Source organism: Mugil cephalus, chromosome 12 (genome assembly GCF_022458985.1).
Source record: "Mugil cephalus isolate CIBA_MC_2020 chromosome 12, CIBA_Mcephalus_1.1, whole genome shotgun sequence".
NCBI classification, from domain to species: domain Eukaryota; kingdom Metazoa; phylum Chordata; class Actinopteri; order Mugiliformes; family Mugilidae; genus Mugil; species Mugil cephalus.
The window spans coordinates 3,083,130-3,109,425 of record NC_061781.1 but is presented as its reverse complement, the minus strand read 5'-3'; the positions used below and the strand labels follow the sequence as shown (position 1 = coordinate 3,109,425).

At 39.5% G+C, this 26,296-nt stretch overlaps 1 protein-coding gene across 1 annotated transcript; it reads right to left on the bottom strand.

The window, feature by feature from the left end:
• Window positions 1-292: 292 nt before the first annotated feature.
• Window positions 293-6,086, bottom strand: LOC125017742 (interferon-induced protein 44-like). The gene is made up of 10 exons (XM_047601211.1): window positions 6,080-6,086; window positions 5,761-5,797; window positions 5,114-5,131; window positions 4,833-4,874; window positions 4,684-4,717; window positions 3,372-3,573; window positions 2,624-2,776; window positions 2,152-2,320; window positions 1,557-1,657; window positions 293-1,469 (listed from the first exon to the last, which is right to left on the bottom strand). Exons 2-10 carry the CDS (start codon window positions 5,777-5,779, stop codon window positions 1,308-1,310), a joined length of 900 nt encoding a protein of 299 aa, XP_047457167.1. The 5' UTR covers window positions 5,780-5,797; window positions 6,080-6,086; the 3' UTR covers window positions 293-1,307.
• Between the last annotated feature and the right edge of the window lie 20,210 nt (window positions 6,087-26,296).

The following is a 26,296-nucleotide window of genomic DNA, read 5'->3' as shown; positions in this document are numbered from 1 at the left end:
CTTTACCAGACAATGAAAATAAAACTTGTTATTCTTATTTCTAAAAGTGCGCTGTTGCAGTTGGTTTATTTTCTATTTTTTATCTCACTGTCAGTTTACTTCCATTTAAAGCCAGATTGCTTTAAAAACATTTGGCCACTCAAGGACAGATTTGGCTTTGAACATGAAATATGCAAATTCAGCAATTTGACCATAAGAAATGGTCGAATCATGCAGAATTCATATTTATAGAACAGACCAATAGACAAATATTCAATTATTATTTATTAATTCATTTGATATGATCATCATTGTTTGTTTATTTTTTATTTGCACACTGACAGACACTGCCTTCACTGACTGCACATCCCTGCAGACCAGGTGAAGTTCACAGTATTAATGGAGAGCAGTTAACAATCAGATATCTCCATGACAGACTATATGGTTGACTAAACGTTAGTCCCCCATCATTGCTGTTTGGTTCAAATACAACCATGAACTGTGCTGAATATGCTGCCTGAAAGAAGTGATCCACCAGTAACAGTGTCTGCACACACACTGCAATAACTCTTTTTCTACATTTGGTGGAACACATTCACCTGATATAATTAAAATACATTTCTACTGACTGGTTAGTTTGCATAGCTGGGAAGCTAGACCCGTTCTAGTTTTTCCATTGGGAACTGATAATACTAAGGCCCCACCTTCTCATTCAATTCACTGGGAAAGTTTGTCCAAAATTTTGACTGGTAGTGTAAGTAGTAAGTAACAGTGGCATAGTCACACACATTGTCTAAATGCCCTATTGACTTGAACACTGTCAGAGAAGCAAAGTTGTTTAGGGTCCTCTATCCCATCTGTTGTAAACAGCATTGACAGCAAAATAACTTTATTAATTCATTGTTTTTTAATAGTACTGAGCACAAACACTTACAGGACAAAACAACTGTTACAGAACAGGTGCAAACCATAGTAGGTTGTGTAATGTGTGCGAGGGTGTGCTGTGTCGTGTGGGTACATATTTCTTGTGCTTTTTTAATTTTTATTTGAGAATATTGATGATAAAGTAGAGAAGACGCTCAGTCTGATGACGATGTTAATATGTAAGCACTATTCACAAACTATCCCAAACCAAGGATCACTAAGACAGGATGCAGTTCTCTTGTTAATGAAATAATATCACTCATTGTTCCTGCTGCCTCATCTGATGCTGATTGACCAAAACGAATCTTAAAAACAATCCTTACATTGTGCACTTGATATTCAATTCAATTAACTAAATATATTTATTTGTGGGTTTTAGTTTTTTAGTTTTAGTTTCTGTAGGATTACATATCACAAGTGAAGTCATCTCCCAAGTCAAGTATCAGCTTCAGTGCACTCAGGATCAGAGTGTCCAGGTCATCTTTCAGGTCAGTTTCTTCACTGTAGTTCTTCACAGGGAAGATGCAGTTCATTGGGATTCCCAGGAATGCGCTCAGGTCTGTCATCTATGTTTAAAAAAATATTTCAGTTCAATCTTGACATCAGTTCGCGGACCACAGTTTATATTTTAAACATGTCCAGCTGAAACTCACCTTTTTCTTCACATGCTTGCTCTTGTACACGTTCCTCAGATCCCTTTCAGTTTCCTCGGTGGCCTCATCAATTTTGGTGATGACGGCAATTTGGGGAATATCTGTGAAAACAAAGAAATAGTGTGGTTTATCCATTTCACAGTTTCAGAGACATTTCACTGTCAGTTTGGTGGTGTTATATATATATTGTATATATGTATGCATATATGCTATGCAGTGCAATCAGATGCCTATAGGAGGAAAGTCCAGTTCTGAGAATTTTTTTAAGCTTAGATATACAATCTGCCATTTTTACGATTCAGTCAGAGAAAAACAAAACAAACTAACAAAACAAATAAGCCTGCATGCTTGACACAGTGTAGAAGAAGAGTAACAGCAGTATAAGTATGAACCCATGTCTCACTAGTGCTCTCCTCTATGAGGCAGAAGTACTGACTGCATCATAATGTGCTTTTCAGTGTGGTTTTACAGTATGTGTGATCAGAAAGATTAGACCCAAGAAATACAAGAAATACATCATTTATGTTTAGCTGTAAAATAAAATAAAGGATTTAATTCAGTTGTATCATCAAAGATCCCACCCTTCTGCTCTTACCTAAGTCGCTGGCTGCCTCTCTGATGTCCTTCAGCTTCTGTAAGACTGAACCCTGAATTTCTTGTGCGTTAGCAGACTGCACACAGACCAGGACATGGATTCTGTCCTCCATAGATGGCGAAGGGTTGTAGTGAGGATCTCCAGGGGACAATGGAGATACAGGATTGAACTGAAAAATATTGTCAATATCCAAATAAATAATCACTTATACACATTAACAAATAGATTTGCCCTGTTATGGACTAATGGATTTGTTCAACTGAAAAATGTGAACAAACATGAATAGTGTTACAACTAGGGGAGCTGTGGAATATTGAGTAGTGAAAGAGCTCTGGGACTGTAAGGTCACAGGTTTGCATCCCCTTATGGCTGAGGTCTGGGCACCACACAAAGTAGCAGAACACTGTTCCAAGTGTTTTTTTTTTTTATTGTTGTTTATTTGTTTTTAAAGCAAATTTAAAAAGAAAAGTACCTTATATCCATCCTTCACATGTCCCTTCATGATCAGTTTGATGTCCTCCACACTGACTCCTCTTCCAGAACCGTCCTCCAGACCCATGATGTCATTGAAGACAAATGGGTAAAAGTTTCCTCTACCTTCTTTCGGGATTTTATGAGTTTTATACTAAAAGATACATGGACAAAAAGTATCATTTAGGATTTTGTTTTAAGACTGTACTACAGCAAATATTTAAAAGAATGTGATAATGTTGGTTATGTGAGATGGGCTGCATCAACTGAGGCAAACCAAAGGCTTGTTATAAGGTTCAACATGGTGTAAAGCTTTCAAACGTATTCACTCGATGTGAACTATGTAGATAAGTGCTATTTACTCTTGCTGAAATTATTTGTATTTTGTCCCAAATCCTTTTTGTTGATACTTCCCCTCATATCTCCTTCTGATAAGTAAACTCTAGATATGATCTGGATTTGGGTGAAAAACACACAATACTGATGCTGAAGTTATAGATCTGGAACCAAATAATCAAGAAAGAATCAGAACTCACTGCAATCAGTCTTGAACTGTTCTGTCATATATGATGTATGAAAGTACATAGAAACACATGTGAGTGTGTTGTAACTGATGCTTTCATGGATGTTACTAATGAACCAACCTTTTAGACCAGCAGTATCTTGTCCTCTAACTGAACAACACCTGAAATGCCCTGAAATGATGCAAAACCCATCAAGGCAGAATGAATAAAGGAGGGTTTACCTACTTTTTTGGTGTAACTTTGGTCAGAGGTGGTTGAGCTGGCCTTTGCTGGAGTGGCTATTCTCCTTCGTAGGACAGTGCTGACAGAACTGATGAAGCTGGACTTTCCAGCACCGACTGGCCCATAGAGCAAGACTCTGATGAATTTAACTTCATCATTTTGAGGTTGATAATCCTTCACATAGTTGAGACCACTGATGTTGTTTCTGTGGAAATAGATGTAAGACTAAGAACAGTCGTGAGTGTAAATCAGAGCTATGTGAGAGCTTCTTTTCCTCATGTTACCACACATAATGTGACACAAAATCTAGCTGAGGCTGGAATGCCATACATACAAGTACTTGGTCAAAGAAATGTGCTGGAAATTGAGACACTGACCCAATGATGGTACTGCACTAAAAGTTAGACAATTCCCAGGGTTATAACAATTCATCCTGTGGTATACATAAACATTTGAACCACATTTTGTGGCAATCCATCCAATAGACACAGGTAAGGCCTACAGTGTGGAGATACCAAACTGAAATGAAAGAATTACCAGCAATGAAGTGACATCTCCATTGGCTGTGCCTGCAACTAAAATTTGCACAGCAAGACTATAGTCAAATCCATTGACCAACTGGGGTCTTTCTGAGTTTGCATGTTCTCCCTGTGTTTGCAGGGTTTCTCTCCGGGTTTCCTCTCACCCTCCAAAGACATGCTCATTAGGTTCATTGGTGATTTCAAATTGGCCGTGTCTCTTTGTGTTAGCCCTGTGATAGACTGGAGACCTTATCCAGGGTGTACCAGACCTCTCGCCCAATGACAGCTGAGATCGCAGAAGCCAGAAGCTGATTTGTTCCTCTATGTTAATCTCATGGCTGCATATACACGGTAATACTCTGAAGGTCCAGTCCAGAGATCAAAAAGAGTTATGTTGTGTATTGATGCGCTGAAGAAAAGAAGTGATCACCGCTGACAAGTCTTCTCTTGCATTTAAAAAAGGTTTATTGCATGAAAGAACAATGTCAAAAATCTATATCTAAGGAACCTTCAGGTACCAATTGTAGAATTCCCTGCTGTTCAGTTCCAACACTCTCCTTACATATGGCATCCTTTCTCCAAAAACTCCACATTAATGAACAACAAGACCCTAACCCCTTACGGCCAGTATTTTACAGAATAATTAACCTTTTAACCTTTAAATAATGAATACATTCCACAGACCCAGAAAAAGGAAGGGGGACAGGAAGACCACCATACACTACAGTTATCTGTCCTTGTTGGTGATTGCTGTGTGACTCATGAATTAGAATACATCTGATGTATTGACTCACCCCCAAGGCAGTACTCTCCATGGTTCGTCATACACTGAGAAGAACAAATGTATTCAAAGGAGTAGAATTTTTTATAGAATGAATTGATGAAAAGTGTTGAATAATGTGTGAACCTATGAATAAGTAACTATGTTTATGTTGTAACTTACTAGGTGGTGGAGGTGGAGCAGGTTTTTCTACGTACACCGTTCCTGAAAAACAGAAAACTGTTTAACATGAAAGTTTAGATTTCATTCAATTATTTGTTTATTCTTCATTTTAAGTGACATTTATTCATCTGAGTCAGGATTTTAAAAGGGAAAACAGCTGATGATTTGATATCTACATGTTTCAGTATTCATGTACTAAAATTTGTGTGTCTATATATTGATTTGATACAGGATTAATAGGCTTTTAATACGTAATTAACAGATTTCCTGTTCTAACTTACTGGTGACAGGTTCTGGTTCTACAAAGAAGAACAGAAAAAAACAGTATATAAATATGACAGAACTATGTTTTTATGGAGTCACATCACATTCACCATCATGTACAAGAGTTTTAGACTTTGACTTAGACTTTATAGATTACAAGGGAGATTGGTTGGTCATAGTAGCTCAATTGGACATAAAAAATACACCACTAGTAAATAAAAGAGAAAAGAAAACAGGTGTAAGGGATGAAAATAAAATAAAGTGGTAATATTCATAATGATATGCAAGCAAAAGATGTACAAGGCTTGCATTGGTCTAAAGAAGAATTCAATGATATGTTATAAACAGTCGTGTTAAAAATAAGTGTTAAAATAAGTAGACAAGACTCCAGCTGCATTACCAGTATATGCGACAACTGTATTAAAGTAAATAATAATTGTTGTTGCATATTGTACAAGTGCTGTTGGAGTCTGGATCTTTCTATAAATTCTTTTTCCTCCTCCATGCACCTTGGTAGCCACTAATGCAATATTTTCTCTAGTATACTTCTGAGGCTAAAAAAAGAAAAGAAAAAAAAAACATTGCTCCTGCTGCCTCATTTGATACTGAATGCTGTAGGTTAAAAATGAACTGTCATGCAGGTGTTTTTTTTTTTTTAACTCACTTGATTGTTCTCCCCCCATGGTGTGATAAAGATGCAACTTCAAAAAGAAAAAAAACAAATATATAATCACCAATGACAGCAACTGAAAGTAAACTCAGACTCAAACACGGCATCAGAAAATAATGGAAAAGTGAATCAATGTTTAAACAAAGCAGTGCAATCATTTACTAAAATAAAGCACTGATTAAAATCTACACATATTTAAAAAAAAAAAAAAAAAAATATGTACATATGACATTTGAACTTCAGCACACGAAACACACTTGTACTTTAGTTGTTGCAACTTTTGATAAGAAACACTGACGATAACAAATCCTACCTGGTGATGCAGCTCAAGTGAAGCTGCAGTAAAGGAGAGGGTGGTTCTTATATAGAGAGCCTGCGTGTGGTCATAAACCACATGATTTACAAGAAGCCTGGGTTAGTTATGAGAGGGTTTTTTATAAATCACATGATTAATCACGTGCAGTTTATGAAGGAATACTGTGGAATCGGATTGATGTTTAGAGGAAATATCACAGACACACAAAAATAGTGAGTTCTTGATTCCTGACTGATATTTACTTTACATTTGCATTTATCTCAACTGTCTGACTTAGATAAAAACCCTACAATCCAGAAAATTACTGCAAGTGAAAGTGGGAGGTCACTGTATAAGAGAGGCACTTACCATCACTTCACTTTCTCCTCTGCAGCAGAAGCAGTCGCTGCTGGAGTGCAGCTTTGAAACGGAAGCAAAAATGCAGCTTACATTGCTTACCTTACGCTCATGAGTTTTGTATTTTAGAACATGTTGTGTATGGAATCTCTTGTAATTTATTTGAGCATGTATTTACATTAAAGTAGCAGAATAGAAAGTTGGATGACAATTACACTGCAGGTCATCGTATCTTATCTTGTCTTATCTCAAATGTCACAAAGGGCTCATTACTGGAGGACATTTAAAGTTAGTTGGAGAGAATTACATCTTAGCATCTCTATTTGTTAGACTGACTACACATGCCTCTTACACATCTTTATCACGAATGCTATAATCTTTTACAACTACAGTTAGGATGTTGTAAAACCAAATCTTTGAAACTGTACAGCTACACTGGTTCAACTCTGGGTACAATAAAGAAAACACCTTTCAAACACAAATTAAAAGGTGTGCCTTTTAACTTAAGTCAGTTGCTGTTTTTAAATACAGCCATTTCAACGGCTGCACTAGCAGGGAAAAAAGTATTGTAACATAACAGACCTCCCCATTTTTGTCAGTGGACTAGGTTATATAACAGATTATTTATTTATTTATTTATTTATTTTGTATTTAATTCATTACAGTTTAATACCACCACAAACTTCATCCTCTAATCTATCCATATACACTGATCAGTCACAACATTATGACCACTTACAGGAGCAGTAAATATCATAGACCATCTTGTGACAGTTCAGTGTTCTACTTTGAAACTTTTAGACCTGGTATTCATTCATGTGGTTGTTACTTGAACATGGACCAGACCAGACACCCCCACCCCATAGCAATGACACTCCTTGATGGCAGCAGCCATCCCTAGCAGGATGCAGCCTGACACAGACACACACACAAAAACACTCCACAGAAGCCCCTCGCTCCACTAACAACATTCTGTTGCCAGTAACCAAAGGACACCCTCAGAAGGCCCATGTCCGCTCTCTGAGGAATCACAACTGTTTTGGAGGCACAAGTAAGACTTACACAATATTAGGAAGGTGGTCATAATGTTATGCCTGATCCGTGTGAGTGCTGTTTAAATGTGTTTGCACCCTTCAGTTTTATTTCCACGTTTTTGCATATAAAAAACAACATGAAGGCCTCTGGAGGCTTTCAAGTCATTTCAGATTCTAAAGATATCAAGTGTAAGAAGGAGTAATGGTTAGAGGTACAGCCTGGGGGTCAAAGGCTGCAATAGAGGGGTCAAACAACAGGATCATAATTTCCCCTCGGGGATCAATGTAGCATCAGTTATTATTATTTATTGTGTTTACCACTGTGATTCAAGTTTGCAGAGTCTAATAAGGCTTAGTATGTTGTGCAAGACAGGTTTCATAAAGGCTTGGTCCAGTGGACAATATCAGTTTGAGTCTTTAGACCGTGGGATGAATCAATGTAGAAAAAGATAGGATTTTCCTATGCATCCATGATTTTGGTTTGTTAACCACCAGCCAATCAACCAGTATAGACTATTTATGGTCACCAAAAGATCCCAATGGTCTATCTGCCAACGTGTTTCACGTTTCATGCACAGTTAAGGTCCACACAGTCACTACAGGGGAAACGTTTGGGGCTGATCAAGTTCTGCTGAGACGAGTGAACTGTGAGGAGTTACTGCTGGAAAGAACAGACCAGCAGATATGTGACGTCATCATTCTTTTCTGTCCAATCAGCAGTCGTGTTAGTTCAGATGTGGATGCAGCTGTGAGTGGTACATCAGGTAACACAAAGCTTGGTCACATAGTGTAAGCTGTCATTTATAAATCTCAGCATAGACACATGAAAGTACATCACTGCTTTGTTTATAGTTTTCAGAGTATGACCACATTTAGGGGTTTCTTCATCCTGAAGGTTGCTGTACAGGAATCAGGTCTTACCGCACCTCCTTTTCATTTCCTTTCTTCTAGTATCAGCAGGTGATAAACCAGTCATTCTGGTTCTGATGCACCACACACGCAAAGTGAACTAGTCAACTCCTGAGAAGAACTGGTCTGGAACCTTTGAGAACCTTGTCCTGGATGTTGACGTGCTCTACCACGAGACTGAGAGAGGAATATTGGAATGTCTAAAAAACCAGGAGACTGGTATCAATTAAGAATTAAGAATCTATGTGTTTCAATAGGTGACAACAGTAGTAGCTATATATCAGCCACCGGGGCTGGGTCAACAAGTTTCTGATTACTTGCTCTTTTTGTTTGAACAACCCATTATTTGTGTTTCTGTGCTATTTTATTTTATTTTATTTTATTTTATTTTATTTTATTTTATTTTATTTTATTTTGTTTTATTTTATTTTATAGACGATGTGTTGTACTGTCCCGCCCTACCTGCTGCTGTAAATCTTTTTATTTATGCCACTTAACTACCTTATCTTATCGTTAATTTTCCCCTTTCTTATCTGTTCTTATCTGTTTTTGTGTTCTTTCAGTTTTACCCCAAGTAATACTGAAAGAATGTCATGTGATTTAGACATGTTTGATGTCTTGAACAGTTGGTAAGAGACAGATTTAAATATAGTCACTACTGAAAGTGTATGATATCATCGGCATCTGAGGACTGTGCTGATGTGTTCTACCTTCTCTTTCTTAATTGCTCTTCTCATTCTTTATATTTTGGTTTTAATTTCATCATGTGATCATGTGACCACTTATCCTCTAGAGCAGGGGTGTCAGGGGTTCTTTCATTTTCTCTTTTCTTATCTTGTTTATCTGTTATTTTGTTATCTTTGATATATACTTTTGTGTGTTTGGCCCAAGTCCCATACACTAACAAGGAAGAAGTGGAGTTTATGACCTATAGTGCAGATGGACACCATCACTTTTTAACAGCAGTTCAGCCATCCATCTTTATACAGTCTATGCTTCACACTCATTGTCCAAAGGCATCTACAATAATACAGTAGAATTATTTAAAATGTTTTAATATCACAGCCACAGCAAGGTACACCACATACACCCAACCCAAGTTTTTAACGCACCATAACTTAGGCGACTATCCAGGATCGGGCAGGGTGAGTGTGGGGTACAGGACAGTAGTGTGCTGCAGTCCTCTGACCCACCCGACCCTCCTGCTTTCCCCCTTTCCTAATGTACCACACCACATCCAGGGTCACAGGCTCGAGGGACCTAGTCCTCCGCTGGTAGGGGCTCTTGGGCCAGTGGTCTGTGGCCCCAAGGCGGCTGGTTGGGATAGCTACTTAGATTCTCTGTTGTCCTCATGGCTGGGCTTTGTCTCCCGGTGCTATATGGCGACGGGTCTGTGGCGGCTCCCTAGGGGCCTTTGTCAGTCCGCATAGGTCTGCGCCTCCTAAATGATCAACATATACTCTATCAACCTCTTCATATATAACTTTTACTGTAGGTAATACAAACATGAAATAAAAATCTTACTGGCAAAATAGTTAAAACATGACTTTAATTGTAATTAGGTTATTTTTCATTTCACAATAATGTTTTCACATTAACACTGTAAAACAACTGCTGAGACATTGTTTTCACCTATCAATTTTGCTGTGTTTACACAAATGTGATGATCTTTACATTAAACTAAATAGAGTAATTGTCAGCTGCTGTAAGGAAGAACTCCTTCTGCTTGATAACACTATTTACCAGCTACAGACATGTGGATCTATGGATGGAAGGATGATAGATGAAGCCAAATCTGTGCAGCCCTCTGAAAAGAAATGACAAAACTTTAGAAGATTATCACAAATATTTAATTATGCATCAGTATTTATTAAAAAATATCTCAGAGTCATAAATCCTCTCATAGCAGTTCTAATGTTCTAATATATTTTATATACTGTATATATTTTTGATGTGATGTGGAGTAGGCTACATAGGCTGACATCTCATTCTCCCAACCCACTGACTTAACTGACTGACCACATTTAGCAACGCCATGACTTACCTTATTCTCCTTATAATCATCTAATCTGTAAATAGTTAAACTGTTTCACTGTAGTTAAACTCAATTCAAGGTCAGACTTCAGTTTTGTTCAGAATACGGTGTTCTCACTTCAGTGTGAGTGACCGCATGATAAAAGATAACAAAAGAAGAGATAAAGAAAAGTGAAAATGAAAGAACATATAAGGCAGCCAAGTGGGGTAAATAAAAAGAGTTACAGCAGCACATGTTATCGCTAAAGTAAAATAAAATACCACAGGTTAGTCTGCCACCATGTTTAGTTTAAGATGAACTGTTATTCCAAATATTAAGTCACAGGAATCTGTCAGCTTTTCATTTCATCTTGAGCTGATAAAAGTTTTGATGGTGTTCTGTTATAAGTGCTCTTAGTAATGGTGCAATATGTTTTCGTCATTTTAGGTAGTTAATATAACACTGATGCATACTCAAGCAGGGACAGACTGGGACTAAAAAATGGCCTTGGACTTTGACTAGGCCCAGTCCAAAACAATCGTGGCTCACGATACTATAGCATCCAAATTATATTACATATTATTAATTATAATCTATTCTGTGCAATCTTAAAATTAATTTATTACTTAATAATCTTAATTAATTTATGCAGTAATTAATCTTACCCCACAAATAATAATACCACATTTTAATTAAAATACACCATTACAAATGTAACTTCTGTATTCAAAGTCTTCAAAGTTTGTAAGCATTAACTGTAACATTACCAAAACTTTAAAAAGTGAAAGCACAACATTTTCCTTAATATACTACTGCATGTGACATTTTACAGCTAAAATGTTTAAGTTTAGCTGTTTTAACTACTCCAATCATCATTTCATTTAATTTTTTGCATTGTACTGAGCAGCAGAACTGGAAATAGGTAAAAATGTAACAGCCTGAATAACATTTCCTAACATCAGCCCTAATCTGTGGAACCAGCTCATCATCACAGGTGGCCCTATCATGTTGGATGCTGCTAATATTAAACTGAACTTCAGTGGTGCTGCTGCTGGCTGTGCTGCTGAACATTTCAGTTAATTTGCGACATTTAGTGGCTTCTCTCTAAATGTCGCATTTTTCCCCTCGCCTTCTCAGCCCCACCCTTTTCTTTCCATTTTTAGCGGCATTATCCATATTGTTTCTATGGTCATAGGTCAAATATGCTTGAATGTCTTTGCTGCTGCTACTACTACACCACTTCATCTTCTTCTTCTTCTTTTTCTTCTTCTTCTTCTTCTTCTTCTTCTCCTTAATTGGCGGGTACGGCGGGCTGCTGGCATCCAACTTAAAGGTGCACTGCTACCACCTCCTGTACTGGAGTGTGAAACAGTAGATTAGTGGGTGGAAAAAAACAGGTGATGATGCCATCAAGGAGTACCGACCGTTCTGTGATTCTCCAGATCACACAGATGGCCAGTCTGCCCCTGTATTCAAGTGAAGTTTTGTTTTAATTAGTTATTAGGTGCTATCGAAACAGGATGTGACATCATGATAAATACCAGTTGCCATGCCAAGTGCTCTGTGAAAACAGTCCTGAGGGACTGTGACAGTGTGAAAAAATAAACAAAGGAACAAGTACAGTGTGTAATCCAACATTTCCTTGTACCTGGTGGAGGTAGCGCTCCACTCTTGGACTATTTTGTGCTGACCCTGGCTCCAAAATCACAAGATGGCCTGCCCGTATCCTGGGGAAACAGCGCCAGTTTAGCCAATAACAGGAAGTGGGGACGCATTGTCCATATTTATGTCCAGTCTATGAGTGTGCATCTATTAGCTTGTGACAGAGTCTTACACCTCAGCAGGACACATCGCTGTCTCTGTCTCTGAAGGTTAAAATTTAACCAAACTGTCAACCAAAGGAAGTTTCTTGATGAATCGTGAAGTTCCTCTACAGTTGGATTTGTTCTAGAGAGTGACCTCCTATGGATTTGGACTCATTGTTGATGGTTTAGTCAAGTCAAGTTAAAATGTGTGCACATAGTGAGGTATCAATTAAGAATCTATGTGTGTCAATAGGTGACAACAGTAGTAGCTATATATCAGCCACCGGGGCTGGGTCAACAAGTTTCTGATTAGTTGCTCTTTTTGTTTGAACAACCCATTATGTTGGGTGTGTTGTACTGTCCCACCCCACCTGCTTAACTACCTTATTTTATCTTTAATTTTCCCCTTTCTTATCTGTTCTTATCTGTTTTTGTGTTCTTTCAGTTTTACCCCAAGTAATACTGAAAGAATGTCAGTCTAATGTGATTTAGACATGTTTGATGTCTTAAACAGTTGTTAAGAGACAGATTTGGATATAGTCACTACTGAAAGTGTACGATATCATTGGCATTTGCACGATTTAGTATAAATTTGATGTTTGTAAGACTCAAATCAAAATCTATGTACTTTAACTGTAAGCCAGAGGAAGTTATAGCATCATTCACAAAAAAAGTGCTCTACATAAAACATAAACAGTTTTAACTGCTTATTTAAAAGAGCTGGGTGAGAGACCTCAGTCCGAGCCCTGTGGCAAGGGTTAGTTCAGATATGCACTGTAGAAAAACTGAACTGAAGTGTTAAATGCTTTTCTGTATTTGGTTTTAACGTGAATGTTCAAATTTATGTCTGAGTGTTGGAAGAATATACCAAGATCTAAGGCAGGCCTGATGTGGTCTTTGTAGTATTCAAAACTACACCACTTCTTTTCTTTTACATAATTCAAACAAGTGAAAATGCCTTCTTTTAAGTTTGCAGCCTCAATACAGAATCATCCATCCATCTATTACCAATGACCACTCATCCTCTAGAGCAGGGGTGTCAGACTGATTTTAGTTCGGAGGCCACATTCAGCTCAATTTGATCTCAAGTGGGCGAGACCAGACCAGTTACATAACAGCATGATAACATATGCGTAACAACAACTCCAGATTGTTTCCGTTTGTTTTAATCCAACGAAAAACAAGGAAATTATGAGAATTTTTACATTTAATAAAGGAACATTTCATTGAAACACTTCAGTCTTTTCTGTAATTTACACACTTTGCAAATTAATGCTGTGGGCCAGATTAGACCCTTCTTCCAGGCCAGTTTTGGACCGCGGGCCATATGTTTGATACCTGTGCTTTAGAGCATGCGTCACTAACAGGTGTTCTGGACTCCGACCCAGAAGCTGTCCTGTCCCGGCCCTACCGTCAAAAACAGGAGGTTATGATTTAAAACGGGGCACTTCAATTTCAACCGGTGCAGCAGCTTTCAGAAGAGATTTATGCCAATTGCAGTACTTAGTATCTTGTTTGAATACATTGCCTTTTTAACAGTTCCTTTTGTTTTGCTTTATGTCTCTCTGAAACAACATACTGCAGCATTTCTAAGAGCACTTATAACAGAACACCATCAAAACTTTTATCACCTCAAGATGAAATGAAAAGCTGACGGATTCCTGTGACTTAATATTTGGAATAATAGTTCATCTTAAACTAAACATGGTGGCAGATTTACCTGTGGTATTTTATTTTACTTTAGCGATAACATGTGCTGCTGTAACTCTTTTTATTTACCCCACTTGGCTGCCTTATATGTTCTTTCATTTTCACTTTTCTTTATCTCTTCTTTTGTTATCTTTTATCATGCGGTCACTCACACTGAAGTGAGAACACCGTATTCTGAACAAAACTGAAGTCTGACCTTGAATTGAGTTTAACTACAGTGAAACAGTTTAACTATTTACAGATTAGATGATTATAAGGAGAATAAGGTAAGTCATGGCGTTGCTAAATGTGGTCAGTCAGTTAAGTCAGTGGGTTGGGAGAATGAGATGTCAGCCTATGTAGCCTACTCCACATCACATCAAAAATATATACAGTATATAAAATATATTAGAACATTAGAACTGCTATGAGGGGATTTATGACTCTGAGATTTGGTCTTTGTTTGGTGTTTCTTTGGTATCTCTCTTGATGAGACACGTTTGTTGAAACGTTTGTTGAAACGTTTGACACAATGAGCTCGAGTTCCAGACTTTTTCACAGCTCTTTCTGTCAAACACTTTAACAAACATGCTTTCGGAGATGATTCTTCCTTTTTAATAAATCCTGATGCATAATTAAATATTTGTGATAATCTTCTAAAGTTTTGTCATTTCTTTTCAGAGGGCTGCACAGATTTGGCTCCATCTATCATCCTTCCATCCATAGATCCACATGTCTGTAGCTGGTAAATAGTGTTATCAAGCAGAAGGAGTTCTTCCTTACAGCAGCTGACAATTACTCTATTTAGTTTAATGTAAAGATCATCACATTTGTGTAAACACAGCAAAATTGATAGGTGAAAACAATGTCTCAGCAGTTGTTTTACAGTGTTAATGTGAAAACATTATTGTGAAATGAAAAATAACCTAATTACAATTAAAGTCATGTTTTAACTATTTTGCCAGTAAGATTTTTATTTCATGTTTGTATTACCTACAGTAAAAGTTATATATGAAGAGGTTGATAGAGTATATGTTGATCATTTAGGAGGCGCAGACCTATGCGGACTGACAAAGGCCCCTAGGGAGCCGCCACAGACCCGTCGCCATATAGCACCGGGAGACAAAGCCCAGCCATGAGGACAACAGAGAATCTAAGTAGCTATCCCAACCAGCCGCCTTGGGGCCACAGACCACTGGCCCAAGAGCCCCTACCAGCGGAGGACTAGGTCCCTCGAGCCTGTGACCCTGGATGTGGTGTGGTACATTAGGAAAGGGGGAAAGCAGGAGGGTCGGGTGGGTCAGAGGACTGCAGCACACTACTGTCCTGTACCCCACACTCACCCTGCCCGATCCTGGATAGTCGCCTAAGTTATGGTGCGTTAAAAACTTGGGTTGGGTGTATGTGGTGTACCTTGCTGTGGCTGTGATATTAAAACATTTTAAATAATTCTACTGTATTATTGTAGATGCCTTTGGACAATGAGTGTGAAGCATAGACTGTATAAAGATGGATGGCTGAACTGCTGTTAAAAAGTGATGGTGTCCATCTGCACTATAGGTCATAAACTCCACTTCTTCCTTGTTAGTGTATGGGACTTGGGCCAAACACACAAAAGTATATATCAAAGATAACAAAATAACAGATAAACAAGATAAAAAAAGAGAAAATGAAAGAACCCCTGACACCCCTGCTCTAGAGGATAAGTGGTCACATGATCACATGATGACGTTAAAACCAAAATACAAAAAATGAGAAGAGCAATTAAGAAAGAGAAGGTAGAACACATCAGCACAGTCCTCAGATGCCAATGATATCGTACACTTTCAGTAGTGACTATATTTAAATCTGTCTCTTACCAACTGTTCAAGACATCAAACATGTCTAAATCACATGACATTCTTTCAGTATTACTTGGGGTAAAACTGAAAGAACACAAAAACAGATAAGAACAGATAAGAAAGGGGAAAATTAAAGATAAGATAAGGTAGTTAAGCAGGTAGGGTGGGACAGTACAACACACCCAACATAATGGGTTGTTCAAACAAAAAGAGCAAGTAATCAGAAACTTGTTGACCCAGCCCCGGTGGCTGATATATAGCTACTACTGTTGTCACCTATTGAAACACATAGATTCTTAATTGATACCTCACTATGTGCGCACATTTTAACTTGACTTGACTAAACCATCAACAATGAGTCCAAATCCATAGGAGGTCACTCTCTAGAAACAAATCCAACTGTAGAGGAACTTCACGATTCATCAAGAAACTTCCTTTGGTTGACAGTTTGGTTAAATTTTAACCTTCAGAGACAGAGACAGCGATGTGTCCTGCTAAGGTGTAAGACTCTGTCATAAGCTAATAGATGCACACTCATAGACTGGACATAAATATGGACAATGCGTCCCCACTTCCTGTTATTGGCTAAACTGGCGCTGTTTCCCCAGGATACGGGCAGGCCATCTTGTGATTTTGGAGCCAGGGTCAGCACAAAATAGTCCAAGAGTGGAGCGCTCTGCTCTACCTCCACCAGGTACAAGGAAATGTTGGATTACACACTGTACTTGTTCCTTTGTTTATGTTTTCATACTGTCACAGTCCCTCAGGACTGTTTTCACAGAGCACTTGGCATGGCAACTGGTATTTATCATGATGTCACATCCTGTTTCGATAGCACCAAATAACTAATTCTGACCTGCACCTGTTTATGCTGGAAATGTTTTAATGTAACAAAATCTGACATGATCAAAAAGCTTTTAAAAGACGTCTCCGTTAGGTATTTTGTTGTTTTTCATGTGAAAATATTCATCCTGTCAGTGGTTTTATTGTTAAGACTGGTTTATACTGGTTTCAGGAGCATTTTTTGTACGTTAGACCGCAGAACATTCACATCTTCTGCTGTAGCTGCTGTGAGAATATGCTTTTAACTGGAAAATGTGTCGTCGTCATTCGTCAACATTCCCACTCTGCTTCAGGGCGTAATAAGTTCTGAATGAGGAGCCGTTGAGTGCCGGCGAGCTAATTTTAACTCCCCAAAATGGCCAAGAATTTTAAAACGGTCCAATATGAACCTGCACCGGCCCTCCGAAAAGTTGTGACAGACAGTGCGTGGAGGACGGAAGCAGCCGCGACCACTGACTCACAATATCGAGGCAACATGAGTGATGAGTGCTGATATAGAAAGACTATTTGTGGAAACCAGGGGCTGAGTCACAGCTTAGAAAGATTACTTTTCTTTCCTTTATCATTTTCCTTTCAAGTCACTTGAGGGAATACAGTATATAGGAATATAGGTACACAGACTTTTGATCCACGTATTGCAGGTCACATGGTGGCAAAACTATTAATGCTCTAATAGGTCATAGGTCACGTCAACTTTGCATCCTCCCCCTCTGTTGTTTTTCTGTAGAGATCCAGTAAAATGAAGAGCTTTACAAAACAGCGTGTATCAAGAGAAAAGACTAAACTCCCTGTAGCTACCAAATGCACCGATCAGCCACTACATTAAAACCACTGACAGGATAAGTAAATAACATTGACCAACTTGTGCCAATTCAGTGTTCTGCTGGGAAACTGTTGGACCTGGCATTTATGTGGATGTTACTTAGACATGTAGCACCCACCTAGACCAGACCAGACACCCCCACCCTATAGCAATGACACAGACAACCTTACATAGACACACACACACAAACGCTTCAGGAACATCTAAAAAAAAAAAAAAACATAAAGACCAGTACAAGGTAGATCACAAACTGATCGAGGATCTATAGGATGATCCACAGAGACTCAAGCCATAGGACCTAAAGACCCCCACTAAGAGAAGGCCCATATCTATTCTCAACAACAGATGTAGTAGTGTTACACCGCTTGCACACATTGATGTGGTGTAAAAAACATAGAGTTTATTACTTCACCGGTGGGACAGGTAAAACTTACAACAAGCTGCAGGTACTTCAGCACCTGGCGCACACATCCACACACTAACCAAGAGCATCTTTTTTTTCAATCACAACACACTCTCCATCTATATGATTTGCTACTACTATGTCAAAGCTTATACTGCCACCTATTGGCGAGTGCAATAATACATGTTTGAACAAATTGTACAATAAGATAACTGGCTGTAATAAGCATAATGAAATCTTATTCCAGGTGCCACAGTAGCTTATGAATTATACAGCAGCCAGTCACCAGGAGGAGCTCCACTTGCTTAAGCTTCACTACTGAGGAGCAGTTCTGCCGTCCATATTTATGTCTATGGTTTAGACAGATTCTAATGCAATTAAATATTGACAAAACAGGTAGCTGACATGGAGTAGATTTTATTGCAGCATCCTGCATACTTAGCATAGTAAGCGTTAAAATTAAGTTGGCATTCTTGATGCCAGCCTGCCCTGAGAGGCTGGCAGCCTCAGTTAATTGTATTTATAAAGACATGTCCCAATGGTTACCGAAGAGGAGAGAGAAAAACAGTAGCATAACATACACCTCCACTTGGAGTGATGGATCAGAATCGGAATCAGAATCAGAAAAAAAAATGTATCCCTGAAGGGCAATTAGGAGGGCGAAGAGTGGTACGTAAAATAAGAGTAAAAATCAAAATCACAAAAGTTGGCAAAAACAGCACATTATGTACAATGGCAGGCCTACTGCCAGTAACAGAAGAGAGAGAGAGATGAATTGTGGAAAATAATATCAAGGCCAATATGTAAAAAATGTAAAACAGCAGATAAAGTATGACAAATAAATAAAGTGAGGCATGGATAAAACTAAAGTGACATTGTAGTTAAAGTGACATTGTATTATTGCTCAAGGACATGTGATATTGCACTTGGGTGTAACACAGGAGGACTTAAGTTACTGTAACTGTCTTAGACTTCTTAGAGTTAAAGAGGAGAATAACATTGGGAACAAAGGTTGCTCTCCTCCTCTGGGTCTTACAGGCCAGACATCGGAACCTGCGTCCAGACGGCAGCAGCTCAAATGCTGGAAACAGAGCACGGGTTGAGACCTTGAGAATTCGACGAGCCAGGCTGCTAGCCTGCTGCTCGTACACAGTGCTCAGGTGGTGAGCAGGGAGTCCAATAATCTTAGAACACATCTTGACAACGTTATGCAGACGGTTCCTATCCTGAACAGTTACGGAATGATACCAGCAACATATGGAGAAAGTTAAAACACTTTTAATGAATGTGTAGTAGAATGTCAGCAAGATGTTCTTACTAACAGAAAAAGAGTTCAGTTTCCCTAGTAGGTACATCCTCTGGTGGCACTTCCTCAGGATCCCTTCAGTGTTGGAAGAGATCCTCAGTTGGCAGTCCAGGATGGTTCCCAGGTATCTGTATTCCTCGACTGTCTCGAAAGGAGAACCGTGGATCATAGTAGTGACAGCCGCCGCCAGTTCCTGTTGGCTGCTGGGGTAGGTCCACCACCACCATCTCCTTCGTTTTGCTGACATTCAGCTCCAGACAGGAAGAGTCACACCACTCTACAAACTGCTGCAGAGCGGGACCATGGTGGAGGGAGGGACCGGACAGGAGGGACAGGAGAACTGTGTCATATGTGTCAATGAATGTGTAGTAGAACTGTGTCATGAGCAAACTTCACCACAGTTGGGGTGCGCTGATCTGCACTCGTCGGTGTACAGAATGAAGAGCAGCGGAAAAAGCACACAGCCTTGTGGGGAGCCAGTGGACCAGGATCCAGAGGATGAGCTGGCTGCTCAAGTTGAAGTCCCAGTGGATTCTCTCTGCTAGCATGTGCGGTTTCAGGGTGTTAAAGGCTGAGGAGAAGTCAACAAACAGGAGTCTGGCGGAGGTGTTGGGAAGCTCCAGGTGTCTGTGGATAGTGTTGATGATGAAGAATTTAGCATCATTGACACCTTTGGGGTTTGGATATTAAATTGAAGCAGGTCAAGTTGTGAATCGGTCAGGGTGAGAATGTGTTGCCTCACGAGCCTCTCCATAGCCTTCATCACCTAGGAGGAGAGGACCACTGGGCGCAGGTCGTTCAGGGACAATAGTTGAGTGTTTCCAACACTTGGGAACAGTTCCTGTGTTGATGCAGTTTTTCATTAACAAGCACACAACTAACAAACGCAACTTGAATTTTTCTTAAGGAAAATAAGTGCAAGTTCAGTGCATTGCTACCGTCTACAGTTAAGTTTAGGGTCTCAGCGTTATAACTACCAATCTGACTAAAACAGTATGACAAATTATTTAAAAAACAACTGGAGGAATTGTCTTCAACGTGATTTTCACACTTTCAAACAAATTCATCCTGTGGCCCAGACTGCACCGCTGCTTTTAACTGCTAAATGCTCCAGTGCTCACATGTATGTGTTGTTTATTGTTGAGTAATTTTGCAACAATTTTAAGAGTCTCACTTTAATTAATAAGAAGAGACTGTTAGAAATTAATATCAAGAAACAGGAACAAGGAGGAGGAAGGACACCTAGCCCTGTGACCTAAGTGATTCTGAAACTATGACGCTTGATGTCAAGCTTTAACTTCTAACTTTATGTTTCTGTGTCACAGTGACCCTATGCAGACCCTAATGCCATAGCCTGACCTGCACCTCCCCAGAAATTTAACAACATGTTGTGGCAGCCGGTGTCGCCACATTAGCCCTGAAAAAGTGTGGATTACAGATCACTTACTTTATTAGTTACATTCAGCAAATGTTTCTGTAAATTTGATGCTGTGTTTTTGAAGCTAGATAGGACTTCTCCAGCACAGAACCTCATTTTGTCTTTTATCCCGGACCATGAATCGAGATGAGGAAGCTTTCATGCTCTCCCACACATTATACTTTATCCTCCTGAGACCATCGGGGGTGTGGCCCCGTCAGGTCGGTCACACCTACAGGAGGAACACCTTTTTAAAACGACACATCATTTCTACTAGATGACGCCTCAAAACATGTATTTAAAGTCATATACATCCCCCTTTTCTTCCCAAAAAGGAAAAGACCCAGTGCTGACATTTGTTACAGAGCGAGCAAGACAGATGAGCACACAAGTTAAAAGGTTCACACTGGCATGGGCTATATGCGTAGGTTGGCATCTGTGTCCCAAAGAGGTGGAGCTTAGCTGTTGTGATGCTGAACAAAAATATTGAGAGATCAGTGTTCAGTCTGTTCACTGCTCATTACAGAGAATTCATTCTTAGATCAAAAACTCTATATTACAGACACAGAAAGGGGCATGGTGTCACATTTAGCAGGACAAGAGAACTACCCTAATGCAAGGCACACTAGAGCAGAATGAATAATAAAAAGTCTGTTTAACCCTTCTTATATACTGTCTCCCTGTCAGCGCTTTACAAAATGAGCAGCAGCAGTGAAGGGTGACAGCCCTGGAGGCTCTGGAACTCATTTTAAGATCATGACAGTGAAATAAGGAGGACTTGTCTGAGGATAAAGACCACCCAAAGATCAAGTCTGAATCTTGAACCAAATGAGGAAATTGCTCTTCATATTCCTCCAAGCAAGACATTCACATTTACAAGGGGGTAAAATAGTGGTCTTCATCCCCAAATATGCACCAGGTAAAACCGTCTGGATAAAATATAATAAAGACAGAGCCAAGGCTACTGGGTGGGCAGTGACTCGTAGGAAAGACAAAGTCAGCTAAATCAGCTAATCCTTATTTGTCCTCAATTTTAAGTCTGTGGTTCAATTTGAGTCACTGACTGTGGACAGAAGATGTTTCTCATGTTACGTCACCATCACCCCATGAAAAGTTTAACAGAAACAAAAGATTTAACAGAACAAAATTTAACAGAAATCTAGTGTGGTAAAACTATTGTATTTTATATGTTGGTAATGCAGCAGTTGTAAAGCATATGACGTCAAAAAAGTTCAGTAAAAGTAAAAAACACAGGGGAAACAGGAACAGAAAGAGAAATTCTGAAACTTCATGCCCAAAAACAGCTGAAAAGATTTAACACTCAGTATTATGGCACATGGAACAGAAAGTGACCCAAAATGACAGAGTTCATAAGACTATCTAACAGTATGTGGCCAGTGTTCATTATTTTAGACTTTCTAATTCACAACATTTCCAAGCCTGTGCATGTCCAGATAAAGAAAATCATTACACTGTGGGCTGAAACTGTTCTGATCTTTGTCACAGGGGGTAACATGGTTAACTGGGAGTATAATTGTGTCCTCCACACACTGCTGTGATTCCGTCTGTTGTCTTAACAAAGTGGATTGCTCCAAACTAATTTGCTTATCTTCATTTCCCATCCATCATTTGCGCTGCTTGTCACAAGAAATAACTCCAACTCCATAACAGCAGCAGCAGCAGCAGCAGCACAGGCCATTAAACTATGAGAGCCGTTCAGTGTTTAGTTTTAATTTTTTTTCTCTCTCCATGTTAATTCATCACCAAAAGAAAAAGAGTGGATGCCAGAGTGTCTGAATTTCATATCATACAGACACCAGAGAGGAGGAGGAGCTCAGTGGAAAATTCCTCTGGAAGTTAATGGAGTGTGACGGTGCTGTGCTGAAGGTGGCACACTTTCCTCTTTTATCTAATCTTCATCTTATATCTGAAATGTGAGAAACACATACGCTTAATTTACAGTTTGATTTTACTGTCAAGATGCGAACAAATACAAAAACAAACACACAAACTATAAGCCAGACTAGTTATAGGACACGGTGAATGAGGTGGAGCAATACCAGTAAATGAATCACTTGAAGCTCCACATTCTAGTGGACAGGGTTCAGCTCATTGAGGGGAATGTGGACAGGAGAGATAGTCAGTGTGTGAGTCTTTATGACAGTCCTTGGGTGTAATGGGTGTGTTACAGTGCAGGGGTAGGGTCCAAAGACATGCTTGTTCGGTTCATTGGTGTGAAAAGGATGCAAAGGGACAATGAAACATCAGCAAAATGAGTCAAAATGTGTTAAAAAACACACATTAAACAATTCTGGAAAACCTTCCTCTGTCACTGGATGGAAACCCCTGCAATTTGATGTCTTCATTTAACTTCTACCTTTACAAGAATCTGCATGTTTTATACTGGAATATTTGATGCACGCTACCGGACTTTTTTCAAATCTTTGTTTTTTCTTTTTTAAACTTTTTTTGCAACAAAAAATAAAAATCCTTTTTTTTTTTAAACAAGCACATGCCTGTGTTTTTCTGTTATGTAAGAACGTGTCAACAATTTCTGGGAAGTAATGTCTCTCTGGCAAAGAAGAATGAGATATCATTCAGGACACAGGCTGTTTGTTAGTTCCACACGAGCGCTGCAGGGACTCTTGAACTCAAAGGAGGAGGTATCTTTTTTTATCCATTATTTTTCCCACTGCCTTATCTCCTGATGCCCTTGATTTGATTTATCTACAGTCTAAAACATCCCACATGTCGTTGCTGTTCTCTCACGCTTTAATCTTATTTGATCTAAATCTGCTTCAGCTAAAGCGTAACATTTTCCCAACAAGCAGCTGTTCTGAGATCTTCTCCTCAAACTGTTAATACCATAAATGTACATCCAAGTAGATTTAACTACTATATATACACTATACATCTCCACAATGACACAAGCTTCTTGGCTTCTTACTGCTTATTTTCACAGTGGTAATACAACAGAATAAACTGGTTAACAGGCAGCATATACACTGGTCACATTATGACCACCCTCAGCTGTGACTCATCAGAGAATGGACATGGGTCTCCTGAGGGTGTCCTGTGGTGTCTGGTGACAGGATGTTGTTAGTAGGGGTGTTTGGGTCCTATGGGTTGAGGGGAGGGGCCTCTGTGGATCATCCCACAGATACTTGATCAGTTTGGGGTCAACACCTTGTGCAGTTCTTCTTTTTTTGAGTTGTTCCGTAACCATTCATGTGTGTGTGTCTGTGTCAGGCTGCATCCTGCTGGAGATGGCTGCTGTCATCAAAGAGTGTCATTGCTATGGGGTGGGGGTCTGGTCTGGTCTAGGTGGGTGCTACATGTCTAAGTAACATCTGCCATGAAAATCCACCACCAGGGATGACTTGTATCAAAAAGGTCCCCCACAACCAGCCTCAATGTTGCCATTCTGTTGCCATCACACCTGTTATTATGAAGTGCTTTGAGAGACTGGTTCTCCAGCACATCAAAGACTGTCTACCCCCAGTACTCGACTCCAATTAGTTTGCATACCGGGCGAACGGATCCACAGAGGACACCATCGACATCGCGCTACACACTGTGCTGAGCCACCTGGAACAACAGCAGAGCGATGCCAGGATGTTGTTTGTTGATTACAGCTTGGCATTCAACACAATCATCCCGGACATTCTCACATGTTCCTGGATCAAAGACTTTCTATCCAACAGACCCCAGGCTATGAGACTTGGCCTCCACCCTTCCTAAACCCAGACACTGAGCACAAGTTCACCACAGGGCTGTGTGCCGTGTCCCAAAAACAAACATATAAACAATAAGCATAAATACTAAAAATATTGAGAATATATATAGAAAATATGAAAAGAAATATAAAAAGAAATGTAAAAATATATTTTACTGATGAAGACAGACAGCAGTGGTAGAAATGTATTGCATAGGCTAAAACAGAATAAAGAGAACAGCAGCATCAGTGTCACTGAAAGTCTACATTGCACATACAGACATACACATACATGCACATACATTATGTTGATGTATGTGAGCTGAGAACCGGGGTGTGAACTGTCCTTGGTGATGTTGTGAGCTCCGCTGAGGCACTGCGTGGTGGTGGCGTGGTGGTGCTGCCCTGACTGTCTTCTGAAGCCTCGCTCTGTCCACCTCGATGCAGCTCCCGTACCATGTGGATACACAGTCTGTCAAAAGGCTCTCTATGGAGGAGTGGTAGGAGGCCAGCAGCAGCTTCCTGTCCAGGCTGTTCTTCCTGAGGACCCTCAGGAAGTGGAGATGCTGCTGAGCCTTCTTTGTGAGAGCAGAGATGTTGTCTGTCCAGGAGAGGTCATCAGAGATCTGGACTCCCAAGAACCTGAACGTATGGACACTCTCCACAGAGTTCTGTTCCTCCTGAAGTCCATCATGATTTCTTTTGTTTTTGTGGTGTTCAGTCCTAGATGTTCAGTGCTAAAATTCAGTCTACATCTACCATACTATTTACCAAGAGCAGGGCCACGGATGTAGAACTACAAGCATGATGACTCATTACAGTATATGAAGCAAGCATGAAGACCATGAACTGGCCTAAAATGTGCTGTGTTTCAATCAGTTTTTTTGTTTGTTAGTTTGTTTTGTTTTTTGTTTTTTAATTTTAGAAGTTTCTTTCTTGGTGTTTGGTGTCTCACTTTACTTCCTGTCCTCTCTTTTTCCTACTTTGATTATAGGATTAGTTTCTCCTGGTGTGCTCCTTACCTGTTACCTGTGTTTTGGTTCCCCATTATTTAGCCAGTCAATTATCCCACGTATCCCAGCAGCAGAAAACAAAACTCAAAAGAGAGTCACCATGACAACTTCTGTCTGTGGGAGCAGTCACATCAGCTGAATTCTAGTGTTTCCCTACCATTATATTGGGTTAGTTTTATTTTCAGCTCTATACACACCGTTGTTTTTTATTAAAGAAACTAAATTGCCTTATACTCATTTATCTAATTTAATTTGTGCTTTGGTTTGGTGTCGACTGAAACTCTTGGTGAACAATTTAACTTATATATTTTGTATTGTGAACAGCCAAGGCACAGCATTACTCCGCAGAGATGTCCCAAAAATCTGGCTTTTACTGTTGGCTCTTTTGTTGCTGTGCTTATCTCTTGTTTTTCTAACTTCCATCTATCATTCCTAATTTATTTTTGTTTCATTTCATTATTTGTTTCCTCTTTCATTAAATACAGTACATTGTTGTAGTTAGTAGAAAGCCAGTGTGTGGGCCTGCTGGATTGCAAAAGGCATTATTCAGTTGAACTGGAACGTTGTGCATAATATTATGAATTGTGGATAAATTAAGAGCAAAAATGACTGGATTTGTGTAATCGTGCCTTCTCTCATCGGGGGCAGGGGGTTCTTTGCAGGCGAGAGGAAGATGATGGTCAGTGTGCCGCTGGGCAGTGAGACAAAAACACAGCACTCTGAGAAGGAAAGAGGAACATTTACTTTTTTGTCTTCATGGCCTGCAGTTTTCCACTCCTATCTGAATGAACAATTTTCCTACCTAGTCTGGTCAACTAGAGAACGGACTGTCCGAGCTATCTCTCTATGCTGATTGGTTCTGAGCTGGTCACGTCCATTTCATAGGCACCATGTTATTACATCTAACCAATATCCTCACATAGAGAAGTGGCAATAACAGAGAATAAAACTGGATTAAAAGTTAAAATATGCTTCAGCCATAGGCTGAGCACTACAGCTGATCGGGAAAACTCAGCGGAAACTTCACCGTTTCCCCAGTGAACAAAAACAGAGAAAGCTGTGGGAG